Source organism: Pantherophis guttatus, chromosome 3 (assembly GCF_059756535.1).
Source record: "Pantherophis guttatus breed Tessera chromosome 3, ASM5975653v1, whole genome shotgun sequence".
Taxonomy (NCBI): domain Eukaryota; kingdom Metazoa; phylum Chordata; class Lepidosauria; order Squamata; family Colubridae; genus Pantherophis; species Pantherophis guttatus.
Genome location: NC_142065.1, coordinates 180,880,618 through 180,908,182, shown reverse-complemented (window position 1 = coordinate 180,908,182; position 27,565 = coordinate 180,880,618). Strand labels below are relative to the sequence as shown.

Below are 27,565 nucleotides of genomic sequence, written 5' to 3'. Positions count from 1 at the left end.
AAAGCCACTCTTCCAGGGTTCAACTGAGGACCGTTGTCCCCAATTCAGACTCTTACAGCCTCTGGCACTGAGAAAGGGCAGCCAGAACATTACTTGGATCAAGGGGGCTGGAGATATAAAGCTGTTTATCATCAGAAAACTGATCTATGCATCTGATTAAATGAAATGTAGTCTATGAAAGGTTATATCTTTTAATAAAATGTTTGCCAGAAAAGATGTAATCCAAACTCCAATTTCAAGCTAAGACAGAATCAGTAGATTGAGTCTGGATGAATGGGATTCAACCTGTTTTATGTTACCAAGACTTCATAGCTTGCTGGTGTTCCATAATAATAATTCCATCTGCACTAATATATTTGGTTGTACATTGGTTCCCCTTGGAGATGACCAAAAATGCAGTTGCTGCAAAATATACTAATAGAAGTTTCAATTGAGAAATTAAGCCAGTTCTATTTAAGCTTCAGTAGTTCCAAGTTAATTTTCAAGACTATTTGAAGCATCCATTTTGTGTCATTTATACCATAAGTGCCCACAAAGCCCCTAAAACAGGAAATTAGTTCGATAGTCATCTGTTGAGTCTTTCTTCATTCTGAATGTCAGGTGGAAACTATTATATAGTTCTTTTCGGTGCTTTCATGAAACATCTTTCCAAGTGTTGTTAATCTGATATAAAGTTTTGGTTACTCCAGCATCAGGGCCGTCTTAACAGCATTATAGGTCCCGGGCAAAGCAGTGTACTGGGACCCCTATGACAACTACTCACAGGAATAAAAATGTAAATAGTCGATAAAATTAAACATATATTTATTTTATTGGCACTTCCAACAAAATTGGTGTGGAAACATTAAAAACATGCTATGCAGCAACAACTAGTCAACATGATAAACATTTGAACAATACAAGAGGCTTGAAAAGCACAATAATACTCAGTAAATCATACAGTTGCTGTATTTATTTGATCCAAAGTGCATTGAAGGGTTAACATACACAGATTAGTGTGGGGCCCCTGTGCTTGTGGGGTCCACGGACAAGTGCCCATCAGGCCCATGCTTTAAGACAGCCCTGTCCAGCATATGCACTGTTTGATCCCTTTGATCTTGCCTAATAAATGTATTGCAATGTAGAATCTAAAAATGTTTAATGTTGTTTAGATTATGCAACCTGTTGTTTTTTGAATGCTTCCTTGGACGTTGCTTCAAGTGCTACAGCTTAAGACTCTGTTAACTAAGATAGTGCCTTTTGTTTGGATATAATTAGATTTACAGTTTTTCTCACATGAACTTACTACAGAGTAAAAATTTGACTTAATTTTCGTTTGTTAATTCATATGAAAGCATTCAAGTGCATGGTGTCCTTTCCTAATAGCAACTGTTTCCATTTAACTAATGCATAGAAGCAACCATTTATTGTTGAATTGTGAAATGGGACTGGTTTGTATAATCAGAAAACATTCTATCTCCCCAGTTAGTTGTTCTTCATAATGGGAGCATTATCATTAGTGATGAATATTTGATCATTACTGTTGGCTTCTTTCAAAATTATGTCATCTATATGAAAACAAGTAATATACTAGAGTTGTTCAGTATGATTATATGCAATCAGGCAAATGATAACAATTCTAAAACAAGCAGATTTTTTCCCCCCAAACTAGATTTATTACTTTGAGGGGAAAGGTCAAATTCCCAGCAAGGCAGTTCTATGCTGGCTTTCGTCAGTGGGTCCTAATGCACAAGTAGTGTTTTTGGCTGAGAAGTATCAAGGGAAAAAGTGACAAAAGTACTGAGGATTACTCAGTTTCTTGTTAGCATTAATATTGCTAGAACTTGCCAGAACGTCTTACTTACGAAGCAAAGTATGACTGTATATATTTATTTCTAGGATCAGGTTTTCCTCTGACCAAATACTTTTAAGGTGTCATATAATAATGGTACTAAGAAAATCAATAAAAATCAAATAGCAAGAAAAATAGTCAATTAAAATAATTTAAAATAGCATTGAAATAATACCAAAAAGACTTAAAGAGAAAATCTAAAAATGTCACATTCATAAAGTTACTTTGAATAATAACATAGGAACCATAATGATCAAAGGACCATGAAAAATAAAAAGTTTGCCAGGCTCCACAAAGGTAATGAAGGAGGTATCAAATGGTTCTTTCTTGAGAAAGTATAATGGGAAATGCTGCTAAAGTTTTTTAAAGGACTCAGGATCATGCACACATACTAATTTCTCTATTTAGAATTATATAATATTGGCCCACTGGGAATCAATTCCAAGTTTTGATAAAGAGAGAGGAAAAAAAGAATGCTTATATTCAGAAATCTGATTGTTTGGGGTATTTTTATTGAAACGTATATTCTCACGCAAAATTATGTTTGTGTTACCACAGGAATAGTGTAATACTTATTGCAATCTGTAATATAGCTATAATGATATGAACAAGTAAATGTATCTGTTATGGCCCCTATGTCAGACAATGATCTGTAATTTCAGGCAAACAAACCACAAAAATAAGCCAAATATAGAAGAAAAAATGGTTGTTTTATTTTATAAATACATTAATTGCTGATTCCAGGTATTAACAATATCACGTTACAAGGTGGAAAGTTGATCTCACAATCTTTTAGATATTAGCTATTTTCAGATATAACACTAAACTATGATTTAACAATGGGCAAATGAGCCTAGGTCTTGTGCGTTCTTCAAATTATCTATCTCATTGTTGTGCGTAAGTTGACTTTTCATTCCTCTTTCATAGTAAGAGATATAGACTCATTTACTCCATTTTAATTAAACATAACGCATAAATATTAGTTTTAACTATGATTTATAAAAGAAAGGCAATTTCAGGTTGTTCAGATAAATCAGACTAATTTTAGTTATCAGTTCAAAGTGATACGCATGCTCAACGAACCGGTCGTTACACTGGTTGAATCCCACCACTGAGATATTCTAGATCTGGGTAGCACAGGGAGGAGCAAGACTAGGCATGAAATTAACAGGGATAATTTACACTTACTTTTCTAATAATATAAAGAGTGGTGTATAATATATCACTAGTAAATTTCCACTAGCTTAACAGGATTTTATTTCCTCTCTTTTCCTTCCTGCACTACCTGGCCTGCTCTCTAAATCTTTTTCAATAGGATAGAAGAACACAGAGGGAAAATTTAGAGCAGTGTTTCTCAACCTTGGCAACTTTAAGATATCTAAATTTCAACTTCCAGCATTCCCTAGCCAGTCATACTGGTTGGGGGATTCCGAAAGTTGAAATCCAGAGATCTTAAACCCACAAGATTGAGAAACACTGGTTTAGAGGAAGAATTAGCTCATTTCTTCTTCAACTGAAAACTCATCCCATTAAGGGAAGCATAGCACTGTGTTCCAGCCAGAAAGGGAAAAGAAGTGACACTAATCTTTTTGCAGAAGCAACAACAACAATTACCTTATGTGTTATCACTTAAGTTGCATTAGTGTGCTAATCAAGCTTGCTTATACAGCAGCAAACTTTTATTTTTCCACAGTGTGCATACATGCAAGCAAAGTCATTCAGAGCTTTCTGATGGCTAGACTTCTGTGATATACATATTTACAAATGTGTATCTATTAGATCCACAAGTTACTTTTAAAACTTAAATTTCATACATTTTGATATATTACTTCATGAGTTCAGACTTCATGAGTGAAATATCTTAGATTGCCTCATGCCAAGGAACATATCAGAAAGCTATTTGCATTGGTTCCTTGGTGAAGTATTGGTGCAGCATTTTCTATCTGTGGTGAGATATATGGAGGTTTGATTTCTTGGCACCTTGTTTTAATGAAGTTTTCTTTCTAGTTTTGACTTTTGGTTATGCTTTGAATTCAGTGCACATCCATTCTTTTTAAATTATTGTGCTAAATTCTCACTGTACATGTATATTTAAGCTCATTGCAACCAAGACTCTTACAGTTTTGTATAAACATGTTGAAATGACACTCTGTAATGTATGCTATCTTTAAACAATTGATTTATAACCATATCAATGAGTGTTTTGGTCAGAAGATTAATGTCATAATCTTAGATCACTGTTGTAGGTCAGCTCTGCTGTTGTTGTTAAGCCACTTAAATTTCATTAAAGCCAACTTGCCTTATTTTTGAGTAACTGAAATGTACACGATAATTGATAAAGTAATGTAGCACCTTAGTTATATAATATAGCACCAGCTTTAGAGTTAAATTGGTATGACAATATACCAACACATTTTGGTCTAGTGGTTAAGGCACCAACCTATAAAGTAGGCGATTTTGACTTCTGCCTTAGGCATAAAATCCAACCGGTTGACTTTGGCCCATCACCCTGTCTCAGCCCGGCACATCAGGCTCAGGTGCAAGCCATTCTGTCAACTCCTGTCACAACCAGCAGATCAACATTTGTTTGATTGGAAAAAACTAGCCCTGCACTTGCAAGAAAATTCTAGGAAGAAAAAAAAATACTGAGGAACTAGCAGTTCTGTTGGAATCAGAAAATGGGCCATGGGCCCAGTCACAAATGTCTTCTCTTTTTTGAGAGAATTTTAATTTTCCTTTAAAAATGTCTGCACATATTTGACAAATTTACTCTTCCCATACTGGGATTCTGTATATTTGCTGAAAAAAATAGTGACAGGGTGGTTGATGCTTCAGATATCTGCTATAGGCTTGTCCAAGGCCACAGTAATTTAATTAATTAATTAATGTTAGCACAGATACATACTGTGGCTTCAGATTGAGCTACTTGATCAAGCACCCATTGATATTACTGGCTATGTAAGAAAATGAGGATTTATCAGGATTTACCTTTTATGTAAACTGGCAGTTTTCAAACTTTGTAAACTCAAAGAATATTTTCCACATCAATTTGTTTATCAAGGAACCCAGATGTGTTTGCCAGGCAACATATACATCTGCCAAAAGATGATAAGTATGGCTTATCATCCAGACATGCTAGGCTTTGCCACTCCTACAAACTAGATCTAGTAGTACCTTAGAATATAACCAAGATATATTTTACAACTCAGATGAAGACCAGTAATAGTTGACAGTAATCAGATTCCTTCCTGAAATGCTTCTCTGTCATTACCAATTTTCTTCACTGAGAAATCCTAAACTTCTAGGAAATATGGTTTAACCATCTTTGGCAGAAACCAACATAGCTGATAAATATTATGTGATTTTGGGTTAACCGTACAGGTAATTTAATAACATCATTATATAATTAAGATAGAAAAGTCAGTTCCTCAATCAATGCACTGAAAGTCCTTTAGGTCTATGAAGAAAGTTCCTGCTGCCTGTTTTAAGAAGCTGCTCGTATGAAATAGCTTATGTTGTATTTGTTTCAATTAACAGTGTGTTTATAATGCATAGGTAGATGAACCAGAGTTTCTCTGAAAACAATGAAAAAAATGGGCATTGCTTTCAACAGAGCCAGGATTTTGCCCTAGATTAGCACCATTTTGCATATTATAAAAACTCATATGCACCAGTTTGGTAGTAAAGTTTTGTGGTCTGAGTTATTAAAAGATAATATTCCATAGAATCAGGTTATTTATATCAATGTAGAAGAATAATTATCACTAAAATATAAATGCATGTATATTCTTTGTAATAGTTTCAGCTGCAATACAGAATCAGATATGTACAATTGCTATCCAGAAAGCATACTATACTACTTCTGAAAGTGATTACACTTTAAATGTCACTCCTTTTTTTAAAAAAAATTAAATATATAGCATTTTTTTTGCTCACCATTCCTTCTAGTACCTAGAAAGGGTTATAACCTATTCCACAACAACTAAAATCATACTGGACTCAAGAGGTTTTCTCCCTATGGCAGGACGAGTCCCTCACTACATTGACGGTGATGAGAGGTCAACAGGTTTAATTGTAATGTTACAAAACTATTTCTTGACTACCTTTTTGCCAATGAGTTATGGAATATAGTAAGTGGAACAGCATGTACCCCACAGAAGCTCAGTTCTACAGTATAATTGCTATCCAGTCACTATTTTAGTGCTGGGGAAGTTTTTGGTTACTATAAAGCAAACTAATATCCTTTCTCCATTAAGAAGCAAGATCTTTGACTCTAAATTAATGTTAGCTTATATATGGATAGAAGAGTGCATTATTATTACAGTCCGGCCTGTGTTGAACATCCAGGTAATAATAAACCTGATGCTGTTTAAAATATATCATACTTTATCAAAATTAAACAATTCACTATCTGATATTATTGCACATCCTCTAATGAACCTGGGATCCACATTAGTATGGCAGCACCCATCTGCCCCACTCTACCTACAAAGAATATCATTGATAAGAGTCAAGTAGTTCACAATGCAAAACCCAGAAACAACAGCGGCCTCAAGTATCACAAACAGGAAGAAGAGTGTTTGTGACCCTCGGATGATAGCCACATTGCTTTGATTTAGAACTTTGTTCAACTATAGCAACATAACTAAGCATATTTCAAAGCACAAAACTAAAGTTAGTCCACAGAATTTTGCCACAATTGCACATATATTTTTAAGTAAAGGAAAATGTTTGGACTTTTTTTGCTCACTGGATACTACTACTACTAGAGAACAAAACTCTACAAATATACACCATTTTAATTTCAGTATTTTTTTTTCCTTCTGTTAAATTTTCTGGAGAATATCATGTTCTTTTATAAAATTACAGTTGGTTGGGCACATTTTTCAAAAATATCATAACTTTGTTCATTCTAAATAGTGATACAAAGAAATATCCCATATTGATATTATTCTACCAATTTGAGTTATTTAAACTTTTCAATTTGTAGTCAGGATATATTTTGTTTCCCATTTTTGTAAAACACATACATATGCACACAAGTAAAACTCAAAGGATTAGATATAATAATCTAGAGTTCATCTTGTGCCCAGGCGTATAAATATAAAATATTTCAAGATACATTATTTTAAGGCCTTTAAGAGTCTAAACATAATCACTTTAATTCCTATTCCAATTTTCCTTGTTTTTGTTGTTTAAGGCACATTATTAATCTGTAGCTATCAGTGGTCCAAAAGAGTAACATTGTCACTTAAAGGGAAATATTTAAATATTACATTAATTACTTAAAAACTAATCTTCATATTATTACATAAAGTCCATAATAATATTAATGAATCAATACATTATATATACAATATATGCAAACTTAAATATACAAGATTTTGTTACACATGCATTTCATTAGAACTATTGTACCATTTATTTAAACCAATATAAGTAGTTTGATGTCACTCCAGGAAAGCAAAGATTGTTAGTGCATGATCCTCCATAACTGGGTGGGCAAGCAGAACATGGCACCCCAACTTTATATGGTGCTTCTCCTATCCAATTTCCCCTAAGGAGGAAAAAAACAATAATGTACTTTAATGTAGTATGCTGACTATTTCATAATACTCTTTATTGAATAACATAAAATATACTTTTTCCATATGTTATCTGCACAGCAGAATCTATTATACGAATGCTCTTAGGTGCAGAAAATCTACCTTTATCCAAGATGTTGAATTCACTTACATTTTTAGCCCCAATTCCTATGGACATAGGACTAGATATTTATGGGTAGAACCAGAAAAATCTCATGAGAAGATAAGTTACAATATAAATAGGCTGAGATAGATCCCTCCTATGTTTAGCTGATTTAAGAAATAAAATCTAGGGGTTTATAACCAAATCAGATGTTCTTAAAATTCAATGCTTTTCAAAAAATGCTAAGTATTTGCTGCTGACAATTTTTTGCCTCTTTTGCTACTGTCATTTAAAAACATGATATGAGGTTTAATAACAGGGAATTCTTATATTTCTTGGATAGATTGAATTATAACTTCCCTGATTTACTTTTATAGAATACCAACATACTGTATCCAATATTACATGTACAACCTATGCATAACCTGTAACTTTATAGAAGATAACCTGAATGAATTGGAAAATGAGAATGATGGCTTGTGTGCTGAGACAATATGCAACAATAGATTAAATGAAAACAAGAGAAACTTACTTTGGGGCATAGTTGCATACCAAATAAATAGCTCGGCTCCAAACTGCTCCCCAGACATTCATATTATGGCATGTGTGGATTGCACAGCCTATTCTGTTGGAAGTGGCCCAAACCATCTAAAGAAATAATAAGAGTTATTTGTTAAAAATTCAGCCTAAAGAGCAACATACTTATCACACAGACATAAGCTTTGAACTGATACAGGAAAACTGAACCGATATCACCTGTGTATAATGTGTGCACATGGGCCCGTAGCATCTCATTGGGCACCTTGGATTGCAGTCCTGAGGATATGGAAAAGCATAATCTTTCACTTCATCATACCAGGGCTGCACCAGCTGGAGAATGGATCGATATCTGAGCAAAATTAAAATAAGACAAATCGGTATTTTTGAACATTCAGTATTACTAAAGTGCCTAAGTCACATATTATATGTAGACATATATACTATTTACAGTATTTATTTATTTTATTAATTGATAGATTCTCATACACTTGCAAAATAAAAGATGCTTGAAAATTAGTGGCTTGAAACAAATATATATATATATATATGAAATTTAATTACCTTCCAGTCCGTACAGACAAATTTTGTCCCAGAAATCTCAACAAGTAAGGAGGCCCATGGTCCCAAATGCAGGTAGCTGCCCAAGCTTCTGCAGATTTAGCTAGATTATCATCCCACACCTGGCAAAATATAATATTTTTTTATTTATCCTAAATACTGAAAAGGAGTTCAGAAATATGAAGTGGATTGAATAATATAATGATCAAATTATGCTATTGAAGACTTGGTGGCAGACCACCCCAAAACCTAGTTAGTCAGTTCTTCCATGTTTCTTTGCCCAGTGTGATGAACTGATCAAACATTATGAAGATGAATTGGCTGAGCTTCAATCCTAGGCAATTTATTAGAAAGTTACACTTTTGAAGACTGTTTATTCAATTTTATTCCATCCATCTTTCAAACTACACACAAGCTGCATACTCCTCTGTATGAAGGCAACTGACTAGTCCAATTCATACCAGAAACATGGATATTGAAGAGTCTGTATTTCTATCAGCCTTGTAGTAATAGTGAGAAAGAACTGGATACTTGAAGCATAAAAAACTTGGAGAAAGACTTATGATATTATGGAGGTATTAAACAGGACAGCAATGTAGAGTATCTGCCCTTACTGTTCACCCTGAAGAATCCTCATAGGAAGCATTAAGACATCTGGTGTAGTTCTTGAAATGAACACAGTTACTCTTTATGCTTCACTGTAAAAATTCCCCTGTTAAGTATCAATGGTCAGCTGCTCCAGAAATGGGTCACTGGGCAGGAATCATTTTTTCTATATGAACCATTATTCCACTTATGGCAAACATGTTATAAAAAAGAATTTGTATGGAGACTATTTGGGCTTAAGTTGGTTTGGAAATACTACCCCTCCTAGTAGCAAAATTTCATATTCAAAAAGTTTGCAATAATTACCCTTGATTTTTTTACTACTGTTCTTATTTTACATAGAGAAAACCAAAATTCAGAAATAGATGTTCACAGCCACCCAATAAGTGTTTGCGTATGATGCTAATATACAGTAATTGGATCTCCATCTCCTTTGTTCTATATGCCAATTTTTAATGGGTCTTGTCTGTTCTACTCAGTTTATTGTTTTCTTCATATAGATAATTGCGTTTAATGAACTAAACCAGTGGTGGGATTCAAGTAATTTAACAACCAGTTCTCTGCCCTAATGATTTCTTCCAACAACCAGTTTGCCAAACTGCCTAGAAAGTTAACAACTGGTTATCCCAAAGTGGTGCAAATTGGCTGAATCCCACCACTGAACTAAACCTAGCAAAATATAAATTATTTTCTCAATAATTTTGTTGAAAAATAAAGTTTAATTTGATTTTTGAAGTAAAAGCCATTTTTGGAAATGATTACTAAAAAAACCTTCAAACAAAGCAACACTTTAAATAAAATTTAATCTGGGACTAATAGCTTGAATTTAAATTACACTGAAATCTATTAATTTTATGTTTAAGTGCATTTAAACTTAATTTAAATGCAGTCAAAATGTTTCCTAAATGAATCAATAATAAATAATTATAAAGAAACAAAGTTTGCCAACTGATTATTTATGTATCATATCCCTGGCTTTATTAATTGAAATTTCATATTAATCAAATTAAGAAAGGCAGAGATTTTCATCCAAATGAAGGGATCTCCTTAAATCATAGAGTTCAATGCTTGCCCAAGACAAAAATCCTAGTTAAATCATCGCAGAGAGACAGTTAGAGTCTGCTTCAACCCATCCAGGGAAGGGGACCAATCACTTCTCTGGGAAATTGTTTATATTATCAATATTTTTTTCTAATTTGTAAACAGAATGTACCTTTGTGCAATATGAATTCATGTGTTTGTTAATCACTGTTAAAAAGACAGAATTGGTTGTTCTGTGGGATATCCCTTTAAGTATTTGAAACATGCTGTCATATCCTCCTTTCCTTTATTATTTGTTATTTATTTTGTGTCTTTATTATTTTTATAAATAACTCAAGGAAGTGAACATATCCCATACACCTTCCTCCTCCTATTTTCCTTACAACAATCCCATGGGATGAGTTGGGCTGAGAGAGAATGACTGACCCAAAATCACCCAAATGGCTTTCATGCCTAAAACAGGACTAGAACTCATGGTTTTTAGCCTTTTGCCTTAATGATTAGATAAAACTGGCTTCCTTAATCTCTGTCACAGTGAAACCCCTTTGATCTACCCCTTTGATCTCCCTTAATAGAAACTGAATTTCTAATTCTCTGATCATCCGTGTTTTCCAATACTCAATCTATTCTAATTTCTCAGAATTCTTAAATTGTGATTTCTACAAATCAGCATAGTACTTAATACAGATTTTCACCAATGCATAATAAAAAGGAAACATTATTTCTTGTGATAGAAGTACTATTTGCTCATGTAACCCTCGTATTACATGTTGATTTCTTCATGAGACTATAAAAAACATAGGCACAAATGAAGTGAACATCTAATTTGCTAACATTGCCACTCTTTCTCCTGCTGTACCTGAGGTTCCTCGGGATTAAATCTAATTTTCACAGTTAGTTAGTTTCCCTATTCTTTATTGCTGAAGAGGTATCTACCCCATGAACCATTTTTTTGCACTTAGTCTTGTCAATATATACTGTGGTTGTAGGAAAAATAAAATAAATTCCACAGGCCTGGAGTCTATTGTTATGATAAAGACTTTTTAGATAATTCAGAATAAAGACAAACAAAAGTTGAGGGCATTTTTTTCTGAATAAACTGAAAACATATTTTTTAGAAATTCAAAAGTTGTTGACATGTATCAACAACTAAGTCTTCAGTCTATCAGAATATCTTCAGACTATATTGTTTAGATAAAATTTTATCCTACAAAATCAGTACGTCAGTCAATAAGTCAGCCTAAAACACCATATTCTTTTGTATCAAATATGCAGGTGAATTAAGGGTATCAATAGAAGATATTAAATACAACTCAAAGCTGAACTGTGGATTCCTTAGTGTTCTCTGAGTTTGGTTTCATTGCCTGACTAAATAACATCATCAGTGCTAGGGAGTATAGGGAGTGTGAGGTTTGCGTTCTGCTTACATATTGCAGCCTGTCCTGTCAGTGTTGGTGTGGTGTTGGTATTAGCTTTCTCCTTGGTAGATCCTTGTTTTCTGCTTGATTGTTTGTCTTCTTAATTCTTCGTTTCCTTGATAGTTCCTTGATTACAGTATTATTTGTCTCCTTCATTGTTTGTCTAGTCTTAATTCCTATTTATCTGGGTGTTGGCTACTGGAGAGGAGGTGTTCTGATCTTTTTGCTTCCTTCTCAGTTTTTATATTGTCTCTTTTGCAGGGTATGTAAATATAGTTTATCTCTACATCTCTATTAATGGTTGAGAGTCAAGTTTCCAGGAATTCCTTGGTGTTTTAGATTTAGTTTTGTCTAGGATACTCAGTCTCCCAGTTGAAACTCTGGTTGAGTCTGTCCGTGTGTTGTGAAATTAAGGTGTTTTCATGGTGTCTTCTAATTGCTAGTAGGTGTTCATGGAAGCACTCTGCTAGTCTTCTGTATGGCCTACATTGTGGCTGTTGCAATTCTTGCAATATTCTGTTGAATATTGTAGATGATTCTTGTTGTTTCTTCTTGGGTTACTGGGTCTTTTGAATTACGGAAGATATTCTGTAGGGCTTTAATTAGCTGGCATGCTAAGGTGAAGCCATCTGGTCTTAAGAGTCTGTTGGATGTTTGTAAGATATTTATTGATGTATGGTGGAGTTATCCCTTGCATTGTTTGTGTTGGTTGTTCTATAGTGAGTTGAGAGGTCAGGCACTTTTTGATAAAGTTGCAGGGATATCTATTTTGTTGGAAGATATTGTATAAGTGGTCAGTTTTCGTTTTCTGATTTTTCAGGGTTGCTGCACTGTGTTTGTGCTCATCTGAAAAATGTTCCCACAACTCCTCTTGTGGGATATTAGTTATTAATTTAGTAGTGAAGGTCTTGGATAGTGTGGATGTTTTTTTTTATAGATTTCTAACTTGCCACCATTTCCTTTACTGATTAGGATATCTAGGATGGATAGAATGTAGGATATCTCAGAAGAGTAGTAAATTAGCAGTGGTAGCAGAAATACTGATTATTTTACACACTTTTATATAATGTTTTAATTCCTTACTTTAATAAATGTATCATCTCATAAAGTGGAGATTTTCTCCATTTAATACTGGAAAACTTTAATACACTGGAAAACTGACTGTATTAAAGTAATAACATATGCTTAATTCTGATGCTTGTATTTCACAAGAGACCTTGCAGAATTTATTTTGGGATTACCATTTTTAAAAAAAACAATTTTCAGTAACAAATGTGCATTTGGTATATATTCAACAAATCAAACCATTTTTAGAAGAATTGGGGAGGAAGCAATGACTACAAGGCCATTCAAAAATAGGCCGTTTCTTCTTTTTAAAATTGTACTGGAAGCGCTTTGTACTAAAAAGATCATTTCCAGTGCCTATTTCTCAAACTGGTGTGTGATCTTTCATTGTTAACACATTTATTGGCTTGAGTGATTTTAATTAGATTGAACGCAACCACATGTTTGTTGGACCCGTGTCCCTCCTGGTTAGTGCTGGCTTCCCGGGAGGTGACGCGAGGCTGGCTCCAGGGGATTATAAATGCTTCATGAGCGTGTCTTCCCCGCCGCCCTGAAGGAGGCGGTGGTGAGGCCTCTCCTCAAGAAGCCCTCCCTGGACCCGGAAGTATTGGCTAATTATAGTCCAGTATCCAACCTTGGTGGCGAAGGTTGTTGAGAGTGTGGTTGTGCAACAGCTTCCCCAGTACCTGGATGAAACGTCGTATCTGGATCCATTCCAGTCAGGTTTCAGGCCTGGGTACAACATGGAAACAGCATTGGTCGCATTGGTTGATGATCTCTGGAGGGCGCGGGACAGGGGTTGCTCCTCTGTCCTGGTCCTGTTAGATCTCTCAGCAGCTTTTGATACCATCGACCATGGTATCATGCTGCACCAGTTGGAAGAGTTGGGGGTGGGAGGCACTACGGTGGTTCTCCTCATTTCTCTCTGACCGGTCGCAGTCTGTGTTGACAGGGGGGCAGAGGTCGACCCCGAGGTCCCTCACATGTGGGGTGCCGCAGGGATCGGTCCTCTCGCCCCTTCTGTTCAACATTTATGTAAAGCTGCTGGGCGAGATCATCCGTGGTTTCGGGGTGCAGTACCATCAGTACGCTGATGACACCCAGCTGTATATCTCTATCCCGGACCACCCCAACGATGCCCTTGAAGTGATGTCCCGGTGCCTGGAGGCCGTACGGATCTGGATGGGGAGAAACAGGCTCAGGCTCAACCCATCCAAGACCGAGTGGCTGTGGTTTCCGACATCCCAATATAGTCAGCTGGTGCCATTGTTGACTATTGGGAGTGAATCATTGGCCCCCACAGAAAGGGCTCACAACTTGGGCGTCCTCCTGGATTCATGGCTGTTTTTAGAAGAGCACTTGGCGGCCGTGACCGGGAGGATTTTTCATCAGGTTTGCCTGATCCGCCAGTTGCGTCTCTTTCTAGATCGGGACTCCCTATGCACAGTCACTCATGCCCTTGTCACCTCTTGTCTGGACTATTGTAACGCTCTCTACATGGGGCTCCCCTTGAGGTGCACTCGGAGGCTCCAACTGGCGCAGAGTGCGGCCGCGCAGGTGGTTATGGGAGCAACGTGGAGTTCCCATGTAACACCTCTCCTGCACGAGCTGCACTGGCTCCCGGTGGTCTTCCGAGTGCATTTCAAGGTTTTGGTTATCACCTTTAAAGTGCTCCATGGCTTAGGACCTGGTTATTTACAGGACCGCCTGCTACCACCACCAATAGTCTCCCACCGGCCAATATGTTCCCATAGAGAGGGGTTCCTCCGGGTGCCGTCGGCCAAACAATGTCGACTGGCAGCCCCTAGGGAGAGAGCATTCTCTGTGGGGGCACCTACGATCTGGAACGAGCTCCCCCCAGAGATACGGAGGATCCCGGATCTGCGCACCTTCCGTCGCGCGCTTAAGACTTTTTTATTTCATCAAGTTGGCCTGGCCTAAATCTTCTTCCCTTTTTAAAGGTAAATTTTAATTTGTTTTTTAAATTATGGGGTATTTTAAATTTGTCTCAGCCAAATTATTTAATTCGTTTTTATTCTATTTTAAATTTTTGTATTTATGTGTTTTATTCTGTGGCTGTTCACCACCCTGAGTCCTTCGGGACTCAGAAATCTAATTAATTAATTAATTAAATAAATAAATAAATAATATTTTCAATAAAATTTTAGCTCTGCCTTGGATCTGTTCTTGCACAGAAAGTCACTATGTGGATTGTATTATTTGGTTTATGTATGTCAAGGGAGTGGGTGAAGAAATCTTTTTTTAAAAAAATGGAATTGTCTACACATATACAGATGTTGATAAATTATTAAAACTTCACAGGGACAAGTCTGATTTTTAGAAATATAAACATTTGCATAGATTCTACTCCAGTATATTGAAGAAGTTACTAGTTCTTGATGCACATGTATACTATACATGCCCATGCTTACTTTGGAAACTGTTTTTCTAAAGATCTGACTCAAAATAAAGACAGAATAAATATACGATTCTCACCATGATCTTCTTTTGTTTCTTGGCTGTGATTGTTAATTGAGGTCTATTCTGAGATCCTATTTTCCTTAAGAAAAGACCAGCTTGAGCAAATCAAAGTCTATGTAATCTAGCATTTGCCTCCCTTTTTTCCCCCTCTGTGCAGAATTTATGCGTTTATCATTGTGTATTATTTTCTCCTGGAATATTTTCATTTTTTGTTTTAATAGTAGTATGTTTATGTATCATTTACCTGTTACCAAGTAGGATATGAGAAATATAAGTACTCCAAATAGAGTGGGTGAAACATGCCTGGGAAATCAGTATGAGCCTTTCCAAGCTAAACTCCTTTAAAAAAAAATACTTGAAAACAAGTATGTTGACCAATTTTTATTTGTAAGAAATAATGGCGCCTTTTTCTGAATGCAGTGAAGCTGATTGTTAGAGGTTTGGCTAAAGAATAAGCAATTAACTTACTAGTCTGTTCCATTTACTCTTATTGAATATGGTGCTATAAAAATGATGGATGAAGTACTCAATGTTTTGAATTACACTAGGACTCAGAGAGTGGAGCAGGCTAGATGTGTGAATAAATCATATTCATCAACAACAGCTGCAGGAAACATTTAGCACTATGGAGACCAAATGGTAAAACTAAGGATCTTTTCACCTGCATCATCTATCTACTGTCCAAAATGGTGTAATTGGACTGATCAACAGTGGCCTAATTTGATATGAAGGCAGGGGCTTTAAGCCACTGAAATGCAAGGCTTCTTCTTGTCTCAATTCCCTTCCCCATCATGCAGTTATATATAAAAGAAAGACGTTAAAAAAATCCAGCTTTTGTCTTTTTGGAGCCTTGATGCTAACTTTGTACCATTCGAAGCTAATTTAGGCTGAAAATTAGAACCTAAAGTAGCTGTGTTTCTTCTCCAGCAAATAAAAACAAATTAATCTCTTCTGGTTCAAATTGTAGTAGATATCTAAAATACAGAGCCATCATAATTAAAAGCTCTAACAGCTTTATACACCATTATTTTGAAACAGACTGAAGCTGATGACCAACCTTATCTAAATTAATAATTTAAATATGCACTGAAGTGCTTCCTTTTATCTACTTTCAGCTTTCAAACATGTGCAATAGTATACATATATTATGTCCTTTAAGCTTGCCTTTTTGAAAACTAAATATATTTATGGTGGTGTTTTAATGAGAACTGCCCAACAGGAATATCCTAGAGGAGGTAACAAAAAGTCAAGATGGGGACCATGACCACATAATTTGTGACTGCATGACTGTAATGTTGTTGCTTGTATCCTTGCGATTTATATTGATATTTATTGTTTCCTAGTATGATTTGATTGCTTATTGTACCGTATGACTGACACTGGGTGTTGTGCACTGTGATTTTTGACGAGTGTATCTTGTCTTTTTATGTACACTGAGAGCATATGGACCAAAGACAAATTCCTTGTGTGTCCAATCACACTTGGCCAATAAAGAATTCCAATTCCAATAATTAAAGCACATTTAAAAGGAGAAGGGCTTATATTGTGCAGCCACAGTTGCCATCTCAACTTTTTCAGAGGATGCCATGCTATCCATGTAAAAATTATATCTGATTATCCTGCAGATGAATTGTTACAATGTGCTCTATATGTGGCTGAAAACCATTGGGAAGCTATCAGTGGTGAAATTCAAAAAAATTTGACTACCAGTTCTGTGGGCGTAGCTTGGTGGGCATGTGTGGCTTGGTAGGCGTGGCTTGGCAGGCATGGTAGGGGAAGGATACTAAAAAATCTCCATTTCTACCCCACTCCAGGGGAAGGATACTGCAAAATCCCCATTCCCTGCCCACTCTGGGACCAGCCAGAGGTGGTATTAGCCGGTTCTCTGAACTACTCAAAATTTCTGCTACCGGTTCTCCAGAACCTGTCAGAACCTGCTGGATTTCACCCCTGGAAACTATGTCAAGATTAGACCAGTACAAGCAATGATGGGAAGTCACACAATTGTCATGGAACACCCATGTTTCAAGTGCTATACTGATTACCAATTAGATTCCAGGTGCAGTTCAAGGTACTGGTTGTCACCTTTAAAATCCCTCATGAGATAGGACCTAATTATCTGAGGCACTGTCATTCCTCCAGGGATTTCTCTGATTACTCCCACCTTACCAGCCTTTAAAAGACTAGTGAAATATGATTCTTCCCTGGTTCTTGGTTTAGAGAGGTTAGATTGGCCTTTTTGGCCTCTCCTCATGAGGGAGAGAGTTTGGTTACTGTACCCTCCCGATGACATTCCACATCGAAATTTGTTGATTTTATTGTTCTTTATATGTCAAATGTCCCAGAGACATTTAGAGTCAGGCAGCCTAGAAATATGAGAAATAAATAAATACATTTATTTATTTATTTATTTTGGAAGGTTCATTCTGGTTTTGACTTTTTTCTTGAATGTATTTTCAAAACCGAGGTAGATATTGAACTAACGAACTGCCTTGATTTCCTTTCCCACATTGAGATACAAAAATAGAAATAGAAAGTAATTAAAGTAAAATTACGTTGTGTCTGCCACTGTGTCCTCTGCTGCAGAGTAAACTAAAGGTACATGGTGTTTGTAAGGCTAATCTCTAATGAGATATCATGACTCTGCTAATGCACAGGTACACAACAACTCCTTTGAGTCAAATTTACTGGATGGTTATATTATTTCCTTGGAAAAAGTTGCAGATATCATTTACCACTGATACCTCCTGGGGTCTTTTATCACCTTCCTAATCTAGTCCATAATTGTTTCCTGGGTGATCTCTCATCCAAGTACTAATAAGATTTATCTTCAAAGCTTGAAGGTTCATCAGGTGTGCCATCTACTGAGACAATGTATGTTCTTAATTAACAGAATCAAGAAAGGCAGAATGCATAATTCAAACAAATGGTACAGACTCCAGCCAGGATATTATCCCTACAAATGCTGTTATTGAGGGATAGCATTCTGATAGTTGTTAGGCTTAGTTGGAAATAGTTTTGGATTGCAAGTAGATTAATAGCTGCCTTCAAAGAACATCCACCAGATTTTTCCCAACTCCTGCAAAGCATAAGAGTATTGAAGTTAATTGTAGTTAGAGTTGCACTGATAATTCTTTAGGTCCCTGCTGCACAGATATGATATTTCTGTGCAATTATCACAATATGCAGTCATCTCTTTAGTTCCAAAGAGAAACCTGCACAAGGAAGCTGAATGTGCTTGAACATTTGAAAATCTTGAATAAGAAAATTGGGGCATGTTTCCTACTTTTGTGTTCAGATGGGAAATCTAAAGTAGAGACTTAATCTGGATTCCCTTGAATGAGAGTAGAGCTACCAATATAACTCAGACTCCTGCTTTATCAAGGGCACATTTCAGGAGTACTCAAGTGTGTATGAATCAGTGGTGGGATTCAAAAAAATTTACTACAGGTTCTGTGGGCATGGCTTGGTGGGCATGGCATGGCTTGGTGGGTGTAGCAGGGGAAGGATACTATAAAATCTCCATTTCCACCCCAGTCCAGGGGAAGGATACTGCAAAATCTCCATTCCCTCCCCATTCCAGTGGAAGGTTACTGCAAAATCCCCATTTCCTCCTGATCAGCTGGGAGGCAGAGAATAGATGGGGTTGGGGCCAGTCAGAGGTGGTATTTACTGGTTCTCCAAACTACTCAAAATTTCTGCTACCGGTTCTCCAGAACTGATCAGAACCTGCTGAATATCACCTCTGGTATGAATACAACAGGCCTCCTTCCAGATTGAGTTCATATTGTACTTGGTGCTTTGCTTGAATTGCTTGATTAAACTCAGGCCCTATAAGCCTGCTAGCTTTGACCCTGATCTGACTCAGAAGTAGGACTGGGAAATGAAGCTTCCTGTCTTTCAGTAATTGTCATGAGAAAACCACAAATGGCTTTTAACTTTTTTTTCTTGTTATTTTTTTCACAGAATAGGCTGAAATCCACAGGCACAATATTCTTCAGAAGAAATGAAGTCAGTTCTGCCTCAGAAAGAGAGTACAGAAGGTTTGGAAGTAGACTCCATTACAAACATTTTTAAGACTATATGCTTATACATTTCAATTTCGGAAAAATTAGAAATTTTGAGGCATCAATTGTTGACATATCAGTATTGCCCAGTTTCAGAGTGATCAGTGCCTATCAGAAAAACTGTATCTTAAAATATTTTTTAAAGATAATTAATATTTTTCAATAGTTTAAAATTATTTTAATTTTTAGTAGTTTGTAATTCCTCTGGAAACTGTAGCCATTTATCTGTGTTCCTTTATTAAAAATATGACCATTCTAAAAGAGGTGAAAGGATTCGTAGTTGGGCTGTAAAGTCTGATTTGGGAAAAATGGTGAATATTTTATTTCAGATAGAATTAACTGACATGTTTAGCAAAGGACATTATATTCTTCTTTAAAGCAGTATGTCTAGCATCTGTAATGACCCATTTCTTGTAACAGTGAAGTCAGTAGGAAGCTGGGAGATCAAACACAAGATGATCTGATACAAAAAGGGTGGACTTAGTATAACTTTTCCAGTCAAAGTAAAAATACACAATGCAAAGCTAGATAGTAAACAATCCATTCTGATGCATGGTAACTTCCTACCAATTCTAAATTCCTAAATCTAAGTTGATTTCAAGTTCAGTTGTGGTGTACTGAAGATTTTCTTTTCAAAAAATTTTTTGAATACCTTTTGTGGCCTTTCCAGATTTCATAATATAAGCAAGGCAATTCCTACCAACTGCACTTAACGTTTGGTATTAACGAAAAAAGTAGGTAATACTCTAATGTCATTTGCAAGGGATAGTTTAAACTGAATCAAAGAACCTTAAGGAGGCTCATTTCCTACTGAAGTCTGCTGGGTTTGCCTTTTTTGTTATTAAAACTTCTTAAAACATTTTCATTCTTCCAAATAACTTGTACTGATCACTTTGGCTGCTTATCTTCTCATTTACATAAAGTTATATTGTTATTTGATTGATAAAGATTATTATCAATCCATTGTAGGATAAAGAACTCTTCTTGAAAGTATGAACTGCAATCTACCCACTAGTCCACTCTAAGTTAGTAGATTGATGTTTCTCAACTCCCTAGTCTAGTGCTGAAAGAGAGCAGCTAGTGAAACAGTTAGCTTCCATGACCCTGTGGCTTCCATTCCTAGTCTTATCACCTTAACCAGTGAACTACACTGGCTATCTATTTGATTAATTGATAAATTAAAATTTTAAAATAAATAATTAAAATATTGAGTTTGATTGTTTTACCTTTTCAAAGCCGAGAGCTAACGTACAGTAAATAGTCCAGAAGAGCAAAGGCCATTTTTTTAAAAACTAAAAAGATCTGTCAATGCTTCAGAAAAGATATAACTTGCAATCTTGTTTACGTATAAAATAAAAACAGACTTAAGCTGTGCAGAAATTCATCCTCAGTTCCAGACAGAATCTTGGTTTTTGTCCAGGCGATTAAGTTACAAACGTCAGTGCTAGATTATGTAGCTTTAAAATGATTGGCATTATTTTAAAACTTATGCTTCTGATGTCAGTATTAGTCACTTCACTGACTAAGTGCACTATTTTTATCAATTTAAGCCTTAAAAGTGGACAGTTGATTCAGCTACGATCTCGAGGGGCAAGATGCTTCAAAGCTGAATGTTATCTCTTAGGACGACATTAGACACATACAAATTGCATATTGTGCTATTCACCAGAATGATATACGTAACTACATCTGAAGTAATGAAAGACTTATCATTTTCCTAACTTATTTGCAAAAATGTACACATTTGTAGAACTACACATATTTCTTTCATTTTGGGGTTAAATTGGTATATTAGTGTCTCAAGAAGTATTATCATATTCAAAGTATGTTGGATTTTAATATACTGGGTCATAATAAACTTTTCCAAATGCACTTTTCCAGATTTTTTTTCCATTTCTATGCTAATGCCTTCACTTCCTTTTAAGAACTTGAAAGTAAATAGTTTCACTGACTGTGCAATCCTTTTATATGGCCTAATACAAAAGTGTGCAATCTGTGGTTCAAGGCATGTATACAGCCCCCTGTTTAATTTCCTGCATCTATTGGTCCAATTTCAAAAGGCTGTGCAATCTCTGGACAGAAGCTATCTGTCTCGTTTCTGGCAGCTTTCTGGGGGAGCCATAGATGAAGAAGAAAAGAAGGAATAGTCCAGGGAAGCTGATCTTTCCTTCACATATTTAATTTTGGCACTCACTACACAGGGTTTGGCCCTATCAATTGCCTCATGTCCCTGATGATTTTTTTATTTTTTGCAATGCAATGCAGCCTTGTTTGCCAATAAAGGAAAATAAAATTAAAAGCTAATTCACTGAACATGAACTTTTATCCCTGAACTGCCACTGAACATGGCATCTATGACAAGCAATAGCCAATTTGTGGACATTTTTACTGTATTGAGCTTCTTTCTCTCCTCCTGAGATCCAGAGGGCCCCCAAAGCTTTTCTGGAAAGCTGTGAAGATGATTCTTTCCCCAATTGCTTGGCTGCAATGATAGTTGAGCCCAAAACAGGGGCAGCTGTGTTGTGGGTTTATTATTGTGCTTGGCTATTGTATTATGGTTACTTTTAACTTACTTTGCATTCATATTTTGAGGTTTTGTTTCTGTGTGTGTGTGCGTGCGTGTGTGTGTGTGTGTGTGTGTGTGTGTAGTTGATTTTGTTATTTTAGGATTAGGCATTTAAGATGGCTGGCCATATAAATAAACAAAATATCACAGTTGTGTGTGACATCTCCATATGGAGCTAAGAAATAACCGCTGAATAGTTGCAAAATGTTGACTTGGTATAAGACAATTTCTCTGAAGGATTGTTATAGGAGGAGCCTTGTCCCTTTTCATCACATTCACTCTATTTCTCCCCATTCTAGAGTTTATGAGCGTGTAGTGGGGAAGGTAAGGAAACTGAGTAAGCAGATAGGATGGGGGGGAAATGCAATAGTAGAAATTCTGCTATTTCACAATGGTAACTGAATTCCTTTATTAATGTATTCTTTTGTCACAGAAAACCAACATATTAATCATTGAAGTTGGCCCACACTCACCAAAAGTGTGAAATGCATTTCTTATTGTAGAACTGTGCTTCTCAACCTCCCCAGGCAGAATTCTGGGAGTTGAAGTTCAGACATGAAGTTACAGAGGTTGAGAGACACTGCTGTGGAGAAAGCGCTATAGTTCTTATTACTTTGTACATGAATTAATTGAGAGTAAACTACCAGCCTATAGCTTGTAAGGATACTATCAGTTCAAAATGTGCATACAGATCCACAGTGAGTATTGCATTGCACATTGTATTTTTCTAGAATTTTATTCAAATGTTTTTAAGGAAAATCCATTTGTATTTTTATGTTGTTAATTCCCATCTGGTCTATTATTTCCTCAAAGTTTTCATGTGTTTACTCCATATGAAAGGACCAAGTTCCACCATTGGTTCTTTACTTAGAGGTTTTACTTATGGGATTTTATTGTTGAACGAAAAGATGTAGTCTGAAAGAGTTAACATGAGTTAAAAATTAGTGTGCAGAATCACCTGATCCAATTTAGAGAGCCAATCTGGAACACAACATGGCTCATTCTGGTCTAGGCCATTCCAAAAGTAGACCCATCTGATTCACATCCTGCATCCAAAGCAAGATTTAAACAAACCACACTTTTTGTTGGAAGAGAATGTGATGGAATTTGCAGAAAAAATAGCCTTCCAAATTGACAACAAACATTGTACATTTCAGACACACTAAAGATTTGCAGCAAAGATTGATACAACTAAGTATTCCCTTGCATATAATTTGGCTCTGGGACAGGTAGAACTCTCTACTAGTTCAAAATGTGTAATCTCTGATAAAAGAGGATGTTTTCTCACATCTATTTTTTTATATAATCCTGTAAGGCAGTGGTGGGTTTCAAAAATTTTTACTACCGGTTCTGTGGGTGTGACTTGGTGGGCATGGCATGGCTTGGTGGGTGTGGCTTTGTGGGCATGGCATGGGAAGGATACTGTAAAATATCCATTCCCACCCCACTCCAGAGGAAGGATACTGTAAAATCTCCATTCCCTCCCCAATCCAGGGGAAGGTTACTACAAAATCCCCATTTCCTCCCGATCAGCTGGGACTTGGAAAGCAGAGAATAGATGGGAGCGGGGCCAGTCAGATTTTTTACTACCGGTTCTCTGAACTACTCAAAATTTCTGCTACCAGTTCTCCAGAACTGGTCAGAACCTGTTGAAACCCACCTCTGCCGTAAAGTCCTACAAATTAGTTTTAAGTGGTCAAACAGCATCATATTTGTACATTCATTGCATTTGTATACCACTGTGATCAGGGTTGACTCTCACAGTTTACAAGATAAATAAAACACAAGCATGCAATAAAACCCCAAGGACAAAGACAATAAAACAAATTAACCATATGCAATCATGGCACCAACTCAATAATAGCAACTCAGCCTTGAATGCCAGTGAAAAGTTCTGTTTTTACAGAATACCTAAATAGTGCCAAGTAGATGCCACTCAGTCCTTGGGAAGAGGGGTATAAGTAGTGGTTATTGGGGTTTTTTTTTTAAGGTTTGCTTATGAGCCCTCACTTTTTTATCTCACATATGGGGGAACCCTAAGCATCCCAACCTGAAAAAAACATAGGATGGACTGTTTCCACTAGGAGGAAGTGAGGTGCTCTCAAATATACCAAGAAGTGAAGTCATGTAAGTATGAATGGTTGAAACCAGCACCTTACTTGGAAGCCTAATCAGAGGTGGGTTTCAGCAGGTTCTGACCAGTTCTGGAGAACTAGTAGCGGAAATTTTGAGTAGTTCAGAGAACCGGTAGTAAAAATTCTGACTGACCCCATCCCCATCTATTCTCTGCCTCCCGCGTCCCAACTGATTGGGAGGAAATGAGGATTTTGCAGTAACCTTCCCCTGGATTGGAGAGGGAATGGAGATTTTACAGTATTCTTCCCCTGCCATGCCCACTAAACCATGCCCACCAAGCCATGCCACGCCCACCAAGCCATGCCACACCCACAGAACTGGTAGTAAAAAATTTTGAAACCCACCACTGAACCTAATGGAAGGAAATGTAGTGCCTGTAATTTATCTAGTTGTGGGAACTCTCATCCACTCCATTTTTTTACCAGTGGCAGCCTTTTCAAAGTAAATGTAATGTAAATGTAATTTCAAATAATGTAAAGCACATTACTACTAGAAGAGTTTCTATTGTCAGGAGCTATTGTTCCAAGTAGGAGCATAATTGGCACACTATCTGAGGAAGGCAAAGTTTTCCCAAGCCATGGAATCCCCCTCTGACTCCAGCAGTAGCTGTTGAGCCTAGAACTTCCAAGTCATAGATCTACTCTTTTAGGAGAAGTGACATCCCATCAGAATTGAAACTGAAGCACACAGAACAACCAATGTTTTCTGGACCAGCAACAATGTGCTGAGGTTTAGCCTGATTCATTCCATCCAGGCTCCTTTAGCAGCCAATAAAGATCTCCATGGCATCTCAAGCCAGTTCAATATGCCCTCATGTATCATCAGTATATGGATGTTATTTCATCCAAAACCATGGATAAACTTTCCTGGGAGTTTCATGTAGATATTGAAATTGTAGGGGTAAAAAGGATCAAACCCTGTGGTATCCCACAGAAGGGTATTTTCAGTGCAGAATATAATTTTTATATTCCAATAAAAAGGGAATATACTGATATGCTTCACTTATTATCAAACATTAGAAAACATCATCCAAAATTGGGTAGTATATATTATAAGTAGTATATAAGATTGTCATATTCTACATTTATCTGAGCAGGTCATTTTAATGCTTATGCTGTCAAATTTGATAATGACACCATTACGGTTCAATAATTCCATCTTTTGATATTATTGAAGATTTTATTCTGTTTTTAATTGTATATCAACATTGATACATTTGATAATTGCTCAAAATAAACTTCAATGTTTATGGTATATTAAGTGGCATTAAAAATATTACAGATTTACTGTTCCAAGAAAACTAACAACAGAATTATAGACAAACAAGAGAAACAAAAATTGGCAATAGGAAAAGGGAAAACCATGCATATTTGATTAGACTTACCAAAGCCAGTTTTTAGGCAGAGTGGAGTTCCTCAGAACTCCAAGTGATCCAAATATTTGCTGTCTACTTTCACATTTTAAAATTTATGGTTCACTCCTGTGCATGTTGATTCAGAAATGCCATTATGTACAATGAGATCACCTGATAACTGTGTGTAGGACTGTAGCCTTAAAGAACTTTGTTACATTTTACTATGTAACCAGAATAATTACCACAACTTCTGCTTTCATATAATACAGGATTAATCAAATACAGAATTAATCAAGCACTTTAGCTACATTCAGATTATATGATCCAAAGAAGCCTGTTAAGAGTGGTATATTAGTCTATGTCATGTCTGCACTATACACAGAGGAAGAAAAAAAATGGCCTGAATTACTGAATTACATGCAAACTATTACAGTAATTTCAAAAGCTTTTGGCTTGGTTTTTTATTAAAAAAAACATGATTTGGCAATGTGAAACTTAAATAGATTATATCTTTTTTTTTTATTTGCAAGATCCTTCCAAGTTCAGACATGAGGAAATGAATAAATCCAAAATAAAGGAAAGGAAAGTAAATAAAGACATGGCTGCTTACCATATATTCCATGTTGGATGCAGGTGGAAACACTTTGCCTCTGACCTGGTTGTGAAAATCCAAAATGGTAATCATATCATTCTGTGAGATATATCGCTTTTTCCTGACTTTGGGGAGGCTTGCAGGATCCAGGTGACTTCTCAAAGCTGCTTCAACATCAGTGTAATTTTTAGTTGACAGGAATAGGTCAGTGGAATTGGGCAACACTAGTGCACTTGCTTCACAGAGAATGGTAATTAAGAGAGCACCACTAATGGCAGAAATGACTGTCATTTTAGGGTCTGTCTCCTTGAAAGCAGGAGACAAAGAAAGGATCTGTGGAAGAGAAAGGGTTAAAGAATATTATTGGGATCAGGCTAAATCTTTTCTTCCAGCTGAGTTTCCCAGCTGATCTCCCAAACCGATGCATGTGTGCAGCAAAGCACAAATATATGATGGTTGCAAATAGTCAATTGAAATGCTCTGATGTCTCATGTTGCCTAGCAACCACACATACAAATTGCCCTGTAACATATGTGACCATCTTAGTACAAGTCAAAAAGCTACAAAAAGGATCCAGCGCAGTATTTTCAAGCTGAAAAAAGTTTTCTGATCACTCTGCAGAATAAGTTCTACACTCATACTAAAGAAACAAAACCAAAGGAAAAATCAGGACAGGAGAAAAAGAGAGAAAGAGAGAAAGAGAGAGAGAGAGAGAGAGAGAGAGAGCATGAAAACCACTATCTTCCTTGTGTCATTCAACTGATTCAAGGAGCATCAGATATGTAATAATAATAGTAAAAAGACATGCAACAGAAACTGAGCTCAGTGGCTTACCTCTTTGAAGAACCAAAAAGCCTAGAGTTATTATTCTTCCAAGTTAAACAGTTCTCTTCCGTGCTCTAGTGTGAACCTTGGGGAAAAAAAAGAGTGTATCTTATTACCAACTTACAAGGAGAAAGAAAGAGGGTGGGGAAAACTGAAAGCTTTCTAGCTGCTGGCTACACGAACTGCTAACAGCTTTTATATGTTATAGTAAACTACAAAGGGCAACTCTTTTTCCAAGTCTTATGCACCCAAGGGGTGGAGTTTTGTACAGAAAACACAGTGATTGGGCTTTTACTGTAGGATATTAGGATATTGTTTCAAACACCCCTTTTCACCCTGACTACAAAAAGGCAAGATTCAACATTTTTTTCCCCCGCCTTTGGTTTTATTTCATTTGGCTTTCTTTTTCCATAGTTTAATTTCCTGATGTTAATACTTATATACATGTGATAAATAATGCACACATTTTATTTTTCAGCAATCCGGATGGAAAAATACAGGAGGCTTAAAGAAACAGAAAAGCAATTTGTTTCATGTCGACACTTGGAATACTGCTGTCAATTGTTTGCTTTTATTCAGGCAACTCTGAAGCAAGAATGGAGAAAGTGAGACTCTGGAAAAAGACGTTTGTCACCTGAATTCATTCCTCTGAATAGCAACAGAAGCAGAATACTCTTGAAAGCAAAAAAAAAAAAGGGTCAGGGAAACATCTGGTCTGCATTTGCTGGAAGGGGGATGGAATTCTTTAAGCAGGGAATGGTTCGGCCACTGACACAAAATGCAAATAGCTGAGGGCA

General features: G+C 36.3%; 1 protein-coding gene across 1 annotated transcript; it reads right to left on the bottom strand.

Annotated features, from left to right (window-relative positions):
- Window positions 1-2,522: 2,522 nt before the first annotated feature.
- PI15 (peptidase inhibitor 15) lies at window positions 2,523-27,127 on the bottom strand. Its single transcript, XM_034429990.3, has 6 exons — window positions 26,778-27,127; window positions 25,962-26,276; window positions 8,621-8,739; window positions 8,276-8,408; window positions 8,052-8,167; window positions 2,523-7,388 (listed from the first exon to the last, which is right to left on the bottom strand). Exons 2-6 carry the CDS (start codon window positions 26,232-26,234, stop codon window positions 7,253-7,255), a joined length of 777 nt encoding a protein of 258 aa, XP_034285881.1. The 5' UTR covers window positions 26,235-26,276; window positions 26,778-27,127; the 3' UTR covers window positions 2,523-7,252.
- Between the last annotated feature and the right edge of the window lie 438 nt (window positions 27,128-27,565).

Excerpts from the sequence above, each read along its gene's own strand:
- PI15 (XM_034429990.3), bottom strand. The coding sequence starts at position 26,234 with ATGACAGTCATTTCTGCCATTAGTGGTGCTCTCTTAATTACCATTCTC. Across the intron at positions 8,740-25,961 it reads CATCCAACATGGAATATATG|GTGTGGGATGATAATCTAGC; the intron begins GTAAGCAGCCAT and ends ATATTTTGCCAG. Across the intron at positions 7,389-8,051 it reads GTATGCAACTATGCCCCAAA|GGGAAATTGGATAGGAGAAG; the intron begins GTAAGTTTCTCT and ends TTTCCTCCTTAG.